The 18,563-nt window shown below is 33.8% G+C and overlaps 1 protein-coding gene across 26 annotated transcripts in view; it reads left to right on the top strand.

Moving 5' to 3' along the window:
* ASPP (Ankyrin-repeat, SH3-domain, and Proline-rich-region containing Protein) overlaps positions 1 to 18,563 on the top strand; it is a 504,012-nt gene that overhangs the window by 356,660 nt on the left and 128,789 nt on the right. Inside the window, exon 1 of one of the 26 annotated variants that reach the window (XM_067775868.1) lies at positions 7,726 to 7,792. The exons of the other annotated variants lie outside the window; for them this stretch is intronic. Within the exon in view, the coding sequence (XP_067631969.1) occupies positions 7,745 to 7,792 (48 nt within the window). The 5' untranslated portion in view covers positions 7,726 to 7,744. Of the gene's footprint in view, positions 1 to 7,725; positions 7,793 to 18,563 lie in introns of those variants that run through there. 26 annotated transcript variants of the gene reach the window in all.

Genomic DNA, 18,563 nt, shown 5'->3' with positions numbered 1-18,563 from the left:
GGGGTCACCCTGTCTGAAACCTCGTTTAGTTTCGAGCAGCTCGGAGCGGTCCTTCCCAATTCTGACTGAGCTGATGTTGTTGCTTAACGTCATTTTGCACAGACGTATAAGTTTTGCCGGGAAACCAAATTCAAACATAGCGGCATATAGGCAGCTCCTTTTCGTGCTGCCGAAGGCGGCTTTAAAGTCGACGAAAGAGGTGATGTTTGTCGATTCTCTTTTCACGGGTTTTTTCCAAGATTTTGAGCATTATGAAAATGTGGTCGATGGTAGATTTACCAGGTCTGAAGCCGCACTGATAAGGCCCAATCAGCCGGTTCACGGTGGGCTTCAATCTTTCGCACAATACACTTGAAAGGACCTTTTATGCGATATTAAGAAGGCTGATTCCACGATAGTTGGTGCATTTTGCAGTATCCCCCTTCTTGTGGACTGGGCAAAGAATACTTAGATTCCAACCGTCAGGCATGCACTAAATCGACTATGGAGTAGAAAATCACCCTAGCTCGTCTTAACGCCCCCTTTCAGAACTTTTTTCATACCTTTTGCAGCTCACGTCAAAGCATATAGAAATTATTCTAAGATAGAGCTTTTTCGAAACGGCAGCTGAGATATGGTGATATTGTGTTATCTTCAAATAAATGTTTTTAATTGCGATTTAAAACAAAAATATTTTTAATTGTATGCAATGGAAGTGTGACACATACAAATGCCTTAGGTTGTGAGATCAAATTTTATTCGTAGCTTTAAAGTTTCTTCTTTAATGAATAGAACATGAGATAAAAGGAAAATTGCGGAATAAGTACTTTATGGCCTTGGCAAAAACAAAAACTCACCATTTTACACTTTGAGCAGGTTTCTTTTAATAATTAAGTTTACAGCGCGTTGATACATGGTGTTTCAGAGGTGTCCCACTACGGTTCATTCAACGTGAAAATCCGCACTTATAATAGCTTAGTGTTTTTCCGATATAACAATAAATTTAAATACTTGAAAAAAAGTTTATAAAGTATTTCAAAACTATTTTATTTTTAAGAAAGCTTCAAAATATCAACAAAAAAATTAAAAAAATCAACAAAAAAAAAAAAAAAAAACTGAGGGCCTCATTCTGTATTGCGAACGATAGCCCAGTCGAACGATTCGCCTTTGCCTCCAAACAATTTCCTATAGCAGTGGTATTCTCTATCATTTTCGCTCGGCCATTACGTTTTTTACTTAATGTCAAGCAGGAAGGCTTAAGCAAGTGTCAAATGATATGGTGCCATTGTTTAACATAGTGCAAATACACTAGTGATTCGTCCCTGAGGCGAAAGGAACGTGCGCTTCGTAATAGGGAATGTGACCCTTAAACACATTTTTTCCAAACAGCGGAAAATTTTTAAAATTTGTGAAATATATCTAAAAACGTATTATAATAACGGTTTTCAAAAGTTCCAGACAATATTTTTTATTTTTCCAAAAGTTTGAAATATATAAAAAAAAAAAAAAAATAATAAACTTAGGGGAGCTGCTTTAAGCCGCTTTAAATAATGCTAGTGGCTGCCGTGGTGTAGTCGTAGCGTACTCCGTCTACCACACGAAGATCCTAGGTTCACGCCCCGATCAAAGCAACATCAAAATTTAAGAAGCAAGTTTTTTCCAATTATGTAGAAGAAAACTTTCCTAAGCGGCGTCTCCCCTCTGTAGTGTTTGGCAATCATTCCGAATGTATATCTACCATGAAAAGCTTCTCCGTGAAAACTCATCTGCCCCTCCCCCCAATTTGTAGGAAAGATTAAAACAAGGAACACGACGCAAATTGGAAGAGAAGCTCGGGCTAAAAATCATGCCTAACATTTGTTTTTATTTTTTTTAAACAAAGCTAGTGTTCCAAAAACTTAAAACGAAAATGGAAAATAAAGTTTTTCTTAAATATTCATAAAAAAGTAAGTGACTACACTCAGATTTTAATATTACAAAAAAAAAAAAAAATTGGCAAAATTTGAAGATTTGAAAAAAAAAAACTTAAATATAGTTAAATTTTTTGTTTGGTGTTTTGAAAAAAGTTCAAAATTGCATACAATTTACTTTAACATTTTTATACCTTTCATGAAAATGAAATGGTATATTAATTTCGTCACGAAACCGAAAATTGTAAGTCCTTAAAGGAAAATAGATAGACCCACCATTAAGTATACCGAAATAATCAGGTTGAAGGGCTGAGTTGATTTAGCCATGTCCGTCTGTCCGTCTGCCCGTCTGTCCGTCTGTCTGTTTGTATGCAAACTAGTCCCTCAATTTTTGAGATATCTTGATAAAATTTGGTGAGCGGGTGTATTTAGGTGTCCGATTAGACATTTGTCGGAACCGACCGGATCGGACCACTATAGCATATATCCTCGATACAACCGATTTTTCAGAAAAAGAGGATTTTTGTAATATCTTACCTAATTTAACAGATTGAAGCTTCAAACTTCACCATATACTTTCGTATATTGCACATATTGTTGCCTGAAAAAATTGATGAGATCGGTCGTATATATAGTATATATCCCCCACAACCGATTGTTCAGATAAGGAACTTTTCGTAATTACTGCCCCATTTTAAGAGCTAGAGGCTTCAAATTTCAACAAATGCTTAGGTATATAGCATATATTGTTGTCTGAAAAAATCATGAAGATCGGTTGTATATATAGTATATATATGGTGGTATATATAGTATATATATATAGTATATATATATATATTTTCGCAAATTTTAGCCCCATTTTAACAGCTAGAAGCTTCAAATTTCACTGAATACTTACGTATGTAGCATATATTGTTGTCTGAAAAAATCATAGAGATCGGTTTGTATATATAGTATATATATCATACAACCGATTGTTCAGATAAGAAACTTTTCGCAATTTCTACCCCATTTTAACAGCTAGAAGCTTCAAATTTCACCAAATGCTTAAGTATATAGCATATATTTTTGTCTGAAAAAATCAAGGAGATCGGTTGTATATATAGTATATATCTCATACAACCGATTATTCAGATAAGAAACTTTGCGCAATTTCTGCCCCGTTTTAACAGCTAGAAGCTTCAAATTTCACAAAATGCTTACGTATATAGCATATATTGTTGTCTGAAAAAATCATAGAGATCGGTGGTATATATATTATATACTTCATATAAACTCTCATTTTTGCCCCTTTTTTACGGCTAGAAGCTTCAAAATTCATCAAATTTCATCAAATAGTTACGTTTACGTCATATATTTTTGAAATACGTGATTCGTAGTCATTGTTTTTACATGCAGACCACAAAAAACGTGAAGCTTTGCATCCTCACACAGATTACCTACCTATTTTTTATTTTATATTTATCTTAAAAATCGTTTAGATATGTTCAAATTTCACTAAATGTTTACGTGTATAGCATATATTGTTGTCTGAGAAAATCATAGATACCGGTGGTATATATAGTATATATCCCATACTACCGATTGTTCAGATAAGAAACTTTGCGCAATTTCTTCCCCATTTTAACAGCTAGAAGCTTCAAATTTCACCAAATGCTTAAGTATATAGCATATATTGTTGTCTGAAAAAATCACAGAGATCGGTTGTATATATAGTATATATCTCATACAACCGATTATTCAGATAAGAAACTTTGCGCAATTTCTTCCCCATTTTAACAGCTGTTAGCTTCAAATTTCACCGATTGCTTACGTATATAGCATATATTGTTGTCTGAAAAAATCATTGAGATCGATGGTATATATAGTATATATCTCATACAACCGATTGTTCAGATAAGAAACTTTTCGCAATTTCTACCCCATTTTAACAGCTAGAAGCTTCAAATTTCACCAAATGCTTAAGTATATAGCATATATTTTTGTCTGAAAAAATCACAGAGATCGGTTGTATATATAGTATATATCTCATACAACCGATTATTCAGATAAGAAACTTTGCGCAATTTCTGCCCCGTTTTAACAGCTAGAAGCTTCAAATTTCACAAAATGCTTACGTATATAGCATATATTGTTGTCTGAAAAAATCATAGAGATCGGTGGTATATATATTATATACTTCATATAAACTCTCATTTTTGCCCCTTTTTTACGGCTAGAAGCTTCAAAATTCATCAAATTTCATCAAATAGTTACGTTTACGTCATATATTTTTGAAATACGTGATTCGTAGTCATTGTTTTTACATGCAGACCACAAAAAACGTGAAGCTTTGCATCCTCACACAGATTACCTACCTATTTTTTATTTTTTATTTTATATTTATCTTAAAAATTGTTTAGATATGTTCAAATTTCACTAAATGCTTACGTGTATAGCATATATTGTTGTCTGAAAAAATCATAGATATCGGTGGTATATATATTATATACCACATATAAACTCAATTTTTGCCCCTTTTTTACGGCTAGAAGCTTCAAAATTCATCAAATTTCATCAAATAATTACGTTTACGTCATATATTGTTGAAATACGGGATTCGCAGTCATAGTTTTACACGCAGACCACAAAAAACCAGAAACTTTGCATCCTCACCAAAGTACCTACCTGTTTTTTATTTTATATTTATCTTAAAAATCGTTAAGGTATGCAGATCTGTTCACTATATATTTCTTATCTTATACATCCGATTATTCGGAGATTACGAACGGGATAAAATTATTGTTCAGCCCCATTCATGAAAGGTATGAAGTCTTCGGCACAGCCGAAGACAGTCCCGTTCTTACTTGTTTTTTTTGCTTTTCCAGACTGCAGAACAAAAATTTTGAGTAGCTTTTCGGAAGTTATTGGCTCCTAAAAGGAAGAGAAAAGTTCTGCAAATTTTCGGAGAATACAGGCACAAAAATGCTAGCATAATAAAATTAAGTTTTTCTGAGTAACTATTTTGTATGGTATACAGGTCATAATAAGCAGAAAAAACTTCTTTCTTCACAAACGCAAGCGCATGATAGTTATCCTGAAATCCAAAATATTCCAAAACTAAAAAGTTTGGCAGTTTGGAAAATTTTTAAGCTTTGTTTTAAGCTACATTTTAAAATGCAAAAGTTACTAAAAAACCTAAAAAAAAGTTTGACAATATTGTTTATGAACTTTATAAAATTAAAAAATGATTAAAATTTGGGAAACGTTTGAATATCTCTAGTTGTAATTCAAAAGTTCAAGAGTTCTACCAATAATGAAGGCATGTTCTGCAAAATCACGCTAAATTTGTATTATTTATGCCAATTTACGACGTAATGCCGGCACCCTTATTAACGCGTCCATAGGCTTGTATGCAAATAAGTTTTGGTAAAAGCTGACTGTCGCCTGTTCATTTAGCCATGTCCGTCCGTCCGTCTGTCCGTAAACACGATAACTTGAGCAAATTTTGAGGTATCTTGATGAAATTTGGTACGTAGGTTCCTGGGCACTCATCTCAGATCGCTATTTAAAATGAACGATATCGGACAATAACCACGCCCACTTTTTCGATATCGAAAATTTCGAAAAATCGAAAAAGTGCGATAATTCCTCACCAAATACGGATTAAGCGATGAAACTTGGTAGGTGAGTTGAACTTATAACGCAGAATAGAAAACTAGTAAAATTTTGGACAATGGGCGTGGCACCGCCCACTTTTAAAAGAAGGTAATTTAGAAGTTTTGCAAGCTGTAATTTGGCAGTCGTTGAAGATATCATGATGAAATTTGTCAGGAACGTTACACTTATTACTATATGCCTGTTTAATAAAAATTAGCGAAATCGGAGAACGACCACGCCCACTTTTAAAAAAAAATTTTTTTTTAATTCAAATTTGAAAAGAAAAGTTAATATCTTTACAGTATATAAGTAAATTATGTCAACATTCCACTCCAGCAATGATATGGTGCAACAAAATTCAAAAATAAAAGAAAATTTCAAAATGGGCGTGGCTCCGCCCTTTTTCGTTTAATTTGTTTAGGATACTTTTAATGCCATAAGTCGAACAAAAATTTACCAATCCTTGTGAAATATGGTAGAGGCTTAGATTCTAGGACCATAACTATTTTCTGTGAAAAAGGGGGAAATCGGTTGAAGCCACGCCCAGTTTTTATACACAGTCGACCGTCTGTCCTTCCGCTCGGCCGTTAACACGATAACTTGAGCAAAAATCGATATATCTTTACTAAACTCAGTTGACGTACTTATCTGAACTCACTTTGTATTGGTGTAAAAAATGGCCGAAATGCGACTATGACCACGCCCACTTTTTCGATATCGAAAATTACGAAAAATGAAAAAAATGTCATAATTATATACCAAATACGAAAATAGGGATGAAACATGGCAATTGTATTGGTCTATTGACGCAAAATATAACTTTAGAAAAAAACTTGGTAAAATGGGTGTGACGCCTACCATATTAAGTAGAAGAAAATGAAAAAGTTTTGCAGGGCGAAATCAAAAGCCCTTCGAATCTTGGAAGGAATACTGTTCGTGGTACTACATATATAAATAAATTAGCGGTACCCGACAGATGATGTTCTGGATCACCCTGGTCCACATTTTGGTCGATATCTCGAAAACGCCTGCACATATACAACTAAGGGCCACTCCCTTTTAAAACCCTCATTAACACCTTTCATTTGATACCCATATCGTACAAACGCATTCTATAGTCACCCCTGGTTCACCTTTATGGCGATATTTCGAAAAGGCGTCCACATATAGAACTAAGGCCCACACTCTTTTAAAATACACATTAATACCTTTCATTTGATACCCATATCGTACAAACTAATTCTAGAGTCAACCCTGGTCCACTTTTATAACGATATTCCGAAAAGGCGTCCACCTATAGAACTAAGGCCCACTCCCTTTCAAAATACTCATTAACACCTTTCATTTGATACCCATATAGTACAAACAAATTCTAGAGTCACCCCTGGTCCACCTTTATGGCGACATCTCGAAAAGGCGTCCACCTATAGAATTAAGGCCCACGCCCTTTTAAAATACACATTAATACCTTTCATTTGATACCCATATCGTACAAACTAATTCTAGAGTCACCCCTGGTCCACCTTTATGGCGATATCTCGAAAAGGCGTCCATCTATAGAACTATGGTCCACTTCCTCTTAAAATACTCTTTAATACCTTCCATTTGATACACATTTCATACAAACACATTCCAGGGTTACACTAGGTTCTTTTTACAACATGGTGATTTTCCCTTACTTTGTCTCCACAGCTCTCAACTGAGTATGTAATGTTCGGTTACACCCGAACTTAGCCTTCCTTACTTGTTTCTGTTTTGTTTGTTGATAATTTAGTTAATTGTTCTGTAAATTGAATTGAATTTTGTACGCTGGTCAGTCCAAATGAAATCAACCAGCGAAAGCAAATTTTTACACCCCCCTCTATTGACAAATATAACAACCCGTATTTTTCAGTTTTGCCAAAATCGCTTTAGTTAGTTTTTTACGAATTTTTATAAATTTTCCGTTAGTCGATTTGCGACTTTTCATATTCGGCGACGAAAGTTACTTTTCAGCAAAAAGCCTGTTATAGACTTATTTTTTAATTAAATGCTGTCAAACCTACAGCTCTTACTTGAAATTTCACCAGCATTCTGAAAATGGAGTTACAAATAACATAGGTCTTGTCTAAATATGTGTTTTATCCTTTTTTTCTCAGCATGGTCTTCTCCATAAATGGTCAAAACTTTTTTCTAACATCTGGTACAAAGCTAAGAAAGATGTTATTTAAAATAGAATGAGAAATACTATCATACTGCAAAACAAAATTTTTGGGGCTTTGATGGTAAGTGACTTAAGAAAAGCTTGAATCGTTAGATTTCTTGTAATCGGCAACGTAATCGGCAACCTAAGCGCCAAAGCGACGCAAAAGCCGAATGTGTTTGGGTCTTTATGTATTTAGTATTTGTATTTAGTTGGAAAAAAGCTGTATTATAGATTTAGACCTCGTGAACACGAAAATGGTGTCCATTTTTTAATTCACTGTTACGCATTTCCGAAAAATCCGGAAAACTAGCGGTACCATATAGTAATTCTGGGTCGTCTAAGGTACAGGTTTATGATGAAAGGAAACAATATTTTGGAAATATTTTTTTTTTAATTTTATTTCACAAATAATAGACGTTTTTGAACATTTTTATTAAGCCGTAAATAAGGAAAGAATAAGTTTATAAAAATATAATAGAAACACATTTTCTTACCTAAAATATAGGTGGTTGAAATAATGGTTTGGTATGGTAAGGTGCAAAACACTTCACACAAAGTCCTACGATGCATTTCATACATGCTGTTCGTCCAATAACTTTGCATTTTTTACCTGAACAACGGCTACGATTCGATGGTACTACAATATGTACGCTCTGATCAAAACGGGGCATACGTTTTCAGGGATTCTAGTACAATCATCTTCAGATCCTCTTCTCCATATATGTTTCCGCCCACAGGAGCCTCGATATAAAGAGTGGTTGGTATATCTTGAATGTAATCAAATATTTGTTGCGACGATAAACCTCTGAAAGTCGTAGTATTTAAAAAATGCTGCAGATTATATCAGATACATTTACAAAAAGGCATAGAAAAGCCATTGATACGCATAGAAAACTGTACACTAGCATAGAAAATCCCATGAAATACGAAGAAAAAACCCATACCCTAGCCGACCCCCGGTTACCATATGGTAACGCCTTAAATAAAATGTAAAAAAGAACTAGAAATTAAATAATTCCAGCAAAAAATTAACTTAAATGTAATAACTTATTTCATTAGTTACCGACCTTTATAATTTTTATTGAAATGTTCTTAAAAATTATTATTATAATCGCGTACTTACAGACGTGCCATATTGAAAAACGGGAATTTTCAACTTTTCTTTTTCTCTCTTAAATTTGACGTACGATAGCTTCACTATTTGAACCGAGACTGACCAAAGCTTTGTTTTTAGAAAAGTCACGGATATTCTTTATTAAATAGCGTTACTATAACTTTCATGAAAATGAAATGGTATATTAATTTCGTCACGAAACCCAAAATTGTAAGTCCTTAAAGGAAAATAGATAGACCCACCATTAAGTATACCGAAATAATCAGGTTGAAGGGCTGAGTTGATTTAGCCATGTCCGTCTGTCCGTCTGTCCGTCTGTCCGTCTGTCTGTTTGTATGCAAACTAGTCCCTCAATTTTTGAGATATCTTGATAAAATTTGGTGAGCGGGTGTATTTAGGTGTCCGATTAGACATTTGTCGGAACCGACCGGATCGGACAACTATAGCATATATCCTCGATACAACCGATTTTTCAGAAAAAGAGGATTTTTGTAATATCTTACCTAATTTAACAGATTGAAGCTTCAAACTTCACCATATACTTTCGTATATTGCACATATTGTTGCCTGAAAAAATTGATGAGATCGGTCGTATATATAGTATATATCCCCCACAACCGATTGTTCAGATAAGGAACTTTTCGTAATTACTGCCCCATTTTAAGAGCTAGAGGCTTCAAATTTCAACAAATGCTTAGGTATATAGCATATATTGTTGTCTGAAAAAATCATGAAGATCGGTGGTATATATAGTATATATATGGTGGTATATATAGTATATATATATAGTATATATATATATATTTTCGCAAATTTTAGCCCCATTTTAACAGCTAGAAGCTTCAAATTTCACTGAATACTTACGTATGTAGCATATATTGTTGTCTGAAAAAATCATAGAGATCGGTTTGTATATATAGTATATATCTCATACAACCGATTGTTCAGATAAGAAACTTTTCGCAATTTCTACCCCATTTTAACAGCTAGAAGGTTCAAATTTCACCAAATGCTTAAGTATATAGCATATATTTTTGTCTGAAAAAATCACAGAGATCGGTTGTATATATAGTATATATCTCATACAACCGATTATTCAGATAAGAAACTTTGCGCAATTTCTGCCCCGTTTTAACAGCTAGAAGCTTCAAATTTCACAAAATGCTTACGTATATAGCATATATTGTTGTCTGAAAAAATCATAGAGATCGGTGGTATATATATTATATACTTCATATAAACTCTCATTTTTGCCCCTTTTTTACGGCTAGAAGCTTCAAAATTCATCAAATTTCATCAAATAGTTACGTTTACGTCATATATTTTTGAAATACGTTATTCGTAGTCATTGTTTTTACATGCAGACCACAAAAAACGTGAAGCTTTGCATCCTCACACAGATTACCTACCTATTTTTTATTTTATATTTATCTTAAAAATCGTTTAGATATGTTCAAATTTCACTAAATGTTTACGTGTATAGCATATATTGTTGTCTGAGAAAATCATAGATACCGGTGGTATATATAGTATATATCCCATACTACCGATTGTTCAGATAAGAAACTTTGCGCAATTTCTTCCCCATTTTAACAGCTAGAAGCTTCAAATTTCACCAAATACTTAAGTATATAGCATATATTGTTGTCTGAAAAAATCACAGAGATCGGTTATATATATAGTATATATCTCATACAACCGAATATTCAGATAAGAAACTTTGCGCAATTTCTTCCCCATTTTAACAGCTATTAGCTTCAAATTTCACCGATTGCTTACGTATATAGCATATATTGTTGTCTGAAAAAATCATTGAGATCGATGGTATATATAGTATATATCTCATACAACCGATTGTTCAGATAAGAAACTTTTCGCAATTTCTACCCCATTTTAACAGCTAGAAGCTTCAAATTTCACCAAATGCTTAAGTATATAGCATATATTTTTGTCTGAAAAAATCACAGAGATCGGTTGTATATATAGTATATATCTCATACAACCGATTATTCAGATAAGAAACTTTGCGCAATTTCTGCCCCGTTTTAACAGCTAGAAGCTTCAAATTTCACAAAATGCTTACGTATATAGCATATATTGTTGTCTGAAAAAATCATAGAGATCGGTGGTATATATATTATATACTTCATATAAACTCTCATTTTTGCCCCTTTTTTACGGCTAGAAGCTTCAAAATTCATCAAATTTCATCAAATAGTTACGTTTACGTCATATATTTTTGAAATACGTGATTCGTAGTCATTGTTTTTACATGCAGACCACAAAAAACGTGAAGCTTTGCATCCTCACACAGATTACCTACCTATTTTTTATTTTTTATTTTATATTTATCTTAAAAATTGTTTAGATATGTTCAAATTTCACTAAATGCTTGCGTGTATAGCATATATTGTTGTCTGAAAAAATCATAGATATCGGTGGTATATATATTATATACCACATATAAACTCAATTTTTGCCCCTTTTTTACGGCTAGAAGCTTCAAAATTCATCAAATTTCATCAAATAATTACGTTTACGTCATATATTGTTGAAATACGGGATTCGCAGTCATAGTTTTACACGCAGACCACAAAAAACCAGAAACTTTGCATCCTCACCAAAGTACCTACCTGTTTTTTATTTTATATTTATCTTAAAAATCGTTAAGGTATGCAGATCTGTTCACTATATATTTCTTATCTTATACATCCGATTATTCGGAGATTACGAACGGGATAAAATTATTGTTCAGCCCCATTCATGAAAGGTATGAAGTCTTCGGCACAGCCGAAGACAGTCCCGTTCTTACTTGTTTTTTTTGCTTTTCCAGACTGCAGAACAAAAATTTTGAGTAGCTTTTCGGAAGTTATTGGCTCCTAAAAGGAAGAGAAAAGTTCTGCAAATTTTCGGAGAATACAGGCACAAAAATGCTAGCATAATAAAATTAAGTTTTTCTGAGTAACTATTTTGTATGGTATACAGGTCATAATAAGCAGAAAAAACTTCTTTCTTCACAAACGCAAGCGCATGATAGTTATCCTGAAATCCAAAATATTCCAAAACTAAAAAGTTTGGCAGTTTGGAAAATTTTTAAGCTTTGTTTTAAGCTACATTTTAAAATGCAAAAGTTACTAAAAAACCTAAAAAAAAGTTTGACAATATTGTTTATGAACTTTATAAAATTAAAAAATGATTAAAATTTGGGAAACGTTTGAATATCTCTAGTTGTAATTCAAAAGTTCAAGAGTTCTACCAATAATGAAGGCATGTTCTGCAAAATCACGCTAAATTTGTATTATTTATGCCAATTTACGACGTAATGCCGGCACCCTTATTAACGCGTCCATAGGCTTGTATGCAAATAAGTTTTGGTAAAAGCTGACTGTCGCCTGTTCATGCAGCCATGTCCGTCCGTCCGTCTGTCCGTAAACACGATAACTTGAGCAAATTTTGAGGTATCTTAATGAAATTTAGCATGTAAGTTTCAGGGCACCCATCTCAGATCGCTATTTAAAATGAACGAAATCGGACTATAACCACGCCCACTTTTTCGATTTCGAAAACTTCGATAAACCGAAAAAGTGCTATAATTCATTACCAAAGATGGATAAAGCGATGAAACTTTGTAGGTGGGTTGACCTTATGACGCAGAATGGAAAATTAGTAAAATTTTGGACAATGGGCGTGGCACCGCCCACTTTTAATAGAAGGTAATTTAAAAGTTTCGCAATCTGTAATTTGGCAGCTGAGTATGTAATGTTCGGTTACACGCGAACTTAGCCTTCCTTACTTGTTTTTGCTTTATGTTGACCATCCGATGTTTTTCATCAGCCTGCTTAGCTACGATACCTGGTTATACTCGTTCTCAGTCGCATGTTGAGTTTACGTCGGGAGTCTAACCTTACTCCTAGTTGATAACCTTCTTTGATGTTATATTTGCCTTCTCTTTGTTTCGAGTCTGTAATGACTGCAGCAACGTCGTATGCATATCCAACTAAGAATGAATCATCAGACCATTGAAGATTGAAAATTTCATGGTAACTGGCGTTAAATATGTCAGGACAAAAAACTAATCCCTGTGCTGTTCCGCATGTGAATTTAGTGGTACGCTAACCCTATGATATTTGATATATAAGGATGCGTTGACTGAAGTAGCTTCTGATGATCTACTGTAGGTAGCATGGTATTTGGAATCGCTACGTGCTATGTGTGCAGATCTCGCCGTGTTGAAAGCGTATCTTATGCCTAAGCTTGTAAGGACACACCTCGCTTGGATTTAGCATTACATCGCTATGCTATTTTCTTGCTTGTAAGAACGGCTTCATATGCGCCTGAGTAGAGTGCATTTTCCGAAGCAGAAACCTTGGATGACTGGCATGAACTGCTGCATTACATACAAAATCGCTTGCCCAGTTCAGCGTCAATTGACTTGATAGAGCTATTTCGAAGGATATATGCAAATTCCGTGAAAGGAACTTATTTTGGATACGCATGACTAAAAGAAGTGCCTTACGCAAATAAAAGGTTGAAAAGTCGCAGCTATCAACACCTAAATACCGTACTCACCCTATCTATTAATATTTCATCCTTCCCAACAACTAAGAAAGTGGCGCTTTTTTATATTTTAACGATTTTTTACTCTTTTATTCATGTTTTATTATTTTGTAACTTATTTTACTTTTTTGTCGCATTTTTCTTACCATTTTTTTTTTTTAACTTTTAAGAACATTTGTTCGAACTTTTTTTTGCTTCAGTCCTCTAATAAAGTCAGATTTGGTTTATCCATTTATTATGTTAAATTTTTTTGTGTGTCAAGTGCGAGCACGTTTTATGTTTTCTTTTTGTGTTTTTGTTTGTTTACTGTTTTAATTCGTAATTTGGGATTTTTAGTCAAAGGTCCCTGTTGTCGTATTATACTTTTGTTGTTATTGTTCATTACAGAACCTTTTTGCATTTGTTGGTACTCATTTTGTTAATGACAATATTATGACAAGGCATGAAGTAAAATAAATAGAAAATGTTGTTTCTGTAAAAAGGTGAGAGGGAGTGTTACAATATATTTTACACTTTTGCTTAAGATACATATATGTTTGTATGCGTGTACATATGTATGTATGTTTTTTGGGATTGTATATGAATGTGTTGAGTGTCATAACCTTGAAAGTTGTCAAGATACAAATAAAAAATGTACTTTAGATGGGGTGAAAGGGAGTGGAATTTTAAATTGAAATATCTAAAGGGGTCAAAAATATATCTAAATAAATATTTGTATTTTAAGGAGGGTAATTATTTAATCATATACAAGAAAGACGCCATTCCAGTGTTATATAATTATGCACAACAAGATAAAAATGTTTTTGGGAAAGTCTTTTAAAATCTGTCGACGCCTTTACTCGATAACTTTTCAATTTAGTCTATAAGTTTCCAGTTAAATGGTTTCCCTTGAGAAAGCTAAATTCATTTAGAAGACACGCAATAAGAGCAGCAATAACAAAAGATATAGAACACGCCAAACGAGGCATTGTATTATATATTTGCATTGCGAATATATTGGATATTTATCATTTTAATCTAAATGAGATCATTTGGTATAATATACTAAATGATAATATATTAACCCCAACTAATGTTAACCACGCACATGAAATAAATTTCTTGGATACTCTTTTTAGTTTAAACTTCATTCATATTTACTAGGCTGGGTCGATTTGTGGGGAGGCAAAAAAATCGCCCACTGCTCTGTGAAAATCATATTCTAGGGATCAAAATAAGAAATTTTGCGAAGGAACCATACCTCTAAAACGAATTCTGATGTCCCCCCCTTTGGGTTGTAGGGGCAAATTTTGAAAAATCCCACTTGGAAATGCCTATGTTTTTTCTTTTTGGTGTTTATTTTTCTCTTTAGAAATTTATTTAGTCAGAACATATGTAAATGAAAAAATGAATTTAACTTAGTAATAAAAAAGAAATTAAAAAAAATTATTAGAAATTAGCGTTTTTACACCCCCCTTTTAAAACCAAGGCATCACTGTGATGCATATGCATGTCGTAAACATAGTTGTGTGAGTTTTTTATTCAACCGTTTTAAAAAATGAAGGTATCGCTGTGACACAATTGCAGATCGTAAAATTGCTTGTGTTGTTTTTGTTAAGCCACCACAAGACATGTAGAATTGAAATTGCCCCTACCTAAAAGTTCGACCCAAAGGGGGCGACATCAGAATTCGTTTTAGAGATATGGTTCCTTCGGCAAAGTTTCTTATTTTGATCCCTAGAATACGATTTTCACAGAGCAATGAGCGATTTTTAAATCGACCCGCCCTAATACTCACTCATTTGTGAATAAGCTAAATAATGTCTTAAATCTTATTTTAGTTAATGATAATTTAATTACGGATTTAACGGAAAGTAATTTTTCTCCTTGTAAATCGGATAGGCATCACAGAGACAAGGATACAGTCTCTAATACTACAATTCGCTGCTTTTGTGCCTAAAAACGATGCAGATCAAGGTCTTCCCCGCCTTTTCCGTTCTTGTCCTTTCGTCAGAGTGGACGTGCAGGGCCATCCTCGGCTCATCCAATATATTTTCGGGCGTGACTTGGTTAACCTGGAAATTGAAATGGACGTAAAAGATGACACCTAAGCTGCATTCTGGCGAATTGGCGGAGTTGAGTTGTGAAATGCTTACTTAAACTAGATTTAGCGAAAGTTTTTGCACTCCCAACAGGAATTATTGTAAATTAAAATGGTGTGACACCATGTAACTGTGAAACTGAAAATTGAAGTAACTCGAACTAACTTAACAAATATAACGGAACTCAAAGGAACAAAGAAAAATACATGGCAACACGCCACATATTGAAACTAAAACATACATATAGACACTAAAGTGAGAGAAAATTCTCGTAATTTAGTTATTTGAAACTGTAATTTTCAAACCACACTGAACGAATTAGCGTTTGCGTTTTAGCTTTCGAGCAGGCCAAATAATTCGAATCTTTTTCGAACTTCATTCGGTATTATTATATAAGCGCAATGAAGTAACTTAAAATGAACAAGTAAGGAAGGCTAACTTCGGGTGTCACCGAACATTACATACTCAGCTGAGAGCTAAGGAGACAAAATAAGGGAATCACCATTTAGAAAAATGGACCTAGGGTAACCCTGGAATGTGTTTGTATGACATGTGTATCAAATGGAAGGTATTAAAGAGTATTTTAAGAGGGAGTAGGCCATAGTTATATGGGTGGACGCCATTTAGGTATATCGCCATAAACGTGGACCAGGGCTGACTCTAGAATTTTTTTGTACGATATGGGTATAAAATGAAAGGTGTTAATAAGTATTTTAAAAGGGAGTTGTGGTAGTTGTATATGTGAAAGCGTTTTCGAGATATCGACCACAATGTGGACCAGGGTGACCCAGACCATCATCTGTCGCTAATTTATTTATATATGTAATACCACGAACAGTATTCTTGCCAAGATTCCAAGGGCTTTTGATTTCGCCCTGCAGAACTTTTTCATTTTATTCTACTTAATATAGTAGGTGTCACACACATTTTGCTAAGTTTTTTTCTAAAGTTATACTTTGCGTCAATAGACCAATCCAGTTACCATGTTTCATCCCTATTTTCGTATTTGGTATAGAATTATGGCATTTTTTTTTCATTTTTCGTAACTTTCGATATCGAAAAAGGGGGCGTGGTCATAGTCGGATTTCGGCAATTTTTTACACCAATACAAAGTGAGTTCAGATAAGTACGTGAACTGAGTTTAGTAAAGATATATCGATTTTTGCTCAAGTTATCGTGTTAGCGGCCGAGCGGAAGGACAGACGGTCAACTGTGTATAAAAACTGGGCGTGGCTTCAACCGATTCCGCCCTTTTTCACAGAAAACAGTTATTGTCCTAGAATCTAAGCCCCTACCAAATTTCACAAGGATTTCTAGATTTTTGTTCGACTTATGGCATTAAAATTATCCTAGACAAATTAAAAGAAAAAGGGCGGAGCCACGCCCATTTTAAAATTTTCTTTTATTTTGGTATTTTATTGCACCATATCATTACTGGAGTCGAATGTTGATATAATTTACTTATATACTGTAAAGATATAAAATTTTTTGTTAAAATTTGACTTAAAAGAATTTTTTTTAAAGCGGGCGTGGTCATTTTCCGATTTTGGTAATCTTTATTAGGCATACATATAGTAATAGGAGTAAGGTTTCTGCCAAATTTCAGCATGATATCTTTAACGACTGCCAAATTACAGCTTGCAAAACTTTTAAATTACCTTCTTTTAAAAGTGGACGGTGCCACGCCCATTGTCCAAAATTTTACTAATTTTCTATTCTGCGTTATAAGTTCAACTCACCTACCAAGTTGCACCGCTTTATCCGTATTTGGTAATGAATTATCGCACTTTTTCGGTTTTTCGAAATTTTCGATATCGAAAAAGTGGGCCTGGTTATAGTCCGATATCGTTGATTTTAAATAGCAATCTGAGGTGAGTGCCCAGGAACCTACATAGCAAATTTCATCAAGATACATCAAAATTTGCTCAAGTTATCGTGGTAACGGGCAGACAGACGGACGGACGGACGGACAAATCTGAATCAAATTTTTTTTTTTCGATACTGATGATTTTGATTAATGGAAGTCTATATCTATCTCGATTCCTTTACCTGTACAACCAACCGTTATCCAATCAAAGTTAATATACTCTGTAAGTTCTGCTCAACTGAGCATTAAAAGGTATTCCTCTCTTTAAATTCAAGCATGCAAATTTTGCATCTCTCAATTCGAGTATCTCTAAATTTTACTGGGGGTCTATTTTCTTTGGAAAAGTGCCTGCGAAATTTTTGATATTTTTTGTTTGAACTATTTGCCATATTTCGTAGAGAACTTTCATTTGAACTCTCACTACCTTGGTACACTGAAAACTTAAAAAAGTTAAAAGATAATAGGAATAAGTAACTTAATATGTATAAAATAACAGACAATACTTCCTATGGAGATCTATATTTATGTTATATGAAAAAGTTCAATATTCTTGACAAGTTTCTGTATGACAAATATACTAATCGTTGAGGTGGAGTTAAGGGAAAATCCTAAGTCTTTCTGGTACTTCGTCCAATCGAAAAAAAGGCTCATCTAATATTCCAACCTGCATCAAATTTAATGGCATTATTTCGAATAATTTAGTCGAGCTAGTGAATCTTTTTGCAGATTTCTTTAAATCCAATTTTGTTATTGATTCTGATATAAATGATAATAGGTATTGCATTGATACACCCAAATCGTTAGACTTTGTGTCCTTGTCGGCATCTGAAACAGATATTATTAATGGGATATTCTCTTTACAATCCTCTATGAAAAACATTGCTGGCTTTTCCTCTATTTTGTTCTCTGTGCGTTCCGCTCTGCCATATTTTCAATATCTCATTATCTACACGTACCTTCATTGATCGATGCAAATTGGCATCTATCACTCCAATATTTAAGTCGGGAAATAAAAACGAAGTCACGAGCTATAGACCAATCTCTAAACTGCCAACTTGCTCCAAACTTTTCGAGAAAGTTGTTAAACACAAGTTAGCATTTTCTATAAAAGGCATAATCGATCCTTGCCAGCATGTGTTTGTTGCAGTTCGTTTAACTATTGTAAATATTGCTGTTTTTCCCATTCTTGTGTTTCTGCCTTTATCATGTTGATACCATATATGCATGTTTC

The sequence above is a fragment of the Eurosta solidaginis genome, chromosome 3 (genome assembly GCF_040869045.1).
Source record: "Eurosta solidaginis isolate ZX-2024a chromosome 3, ASM4086904v1, whole genome shotgun sequence".
NCBI lineage: Eukaryota > Metazoa > Arthropoda > Insecta > Diptera > Tephritidae > Eurosta > Eurosta solidaginis.
This window is presented reverse-complemented; position numbering and strand designations above follow the sequence as displayed.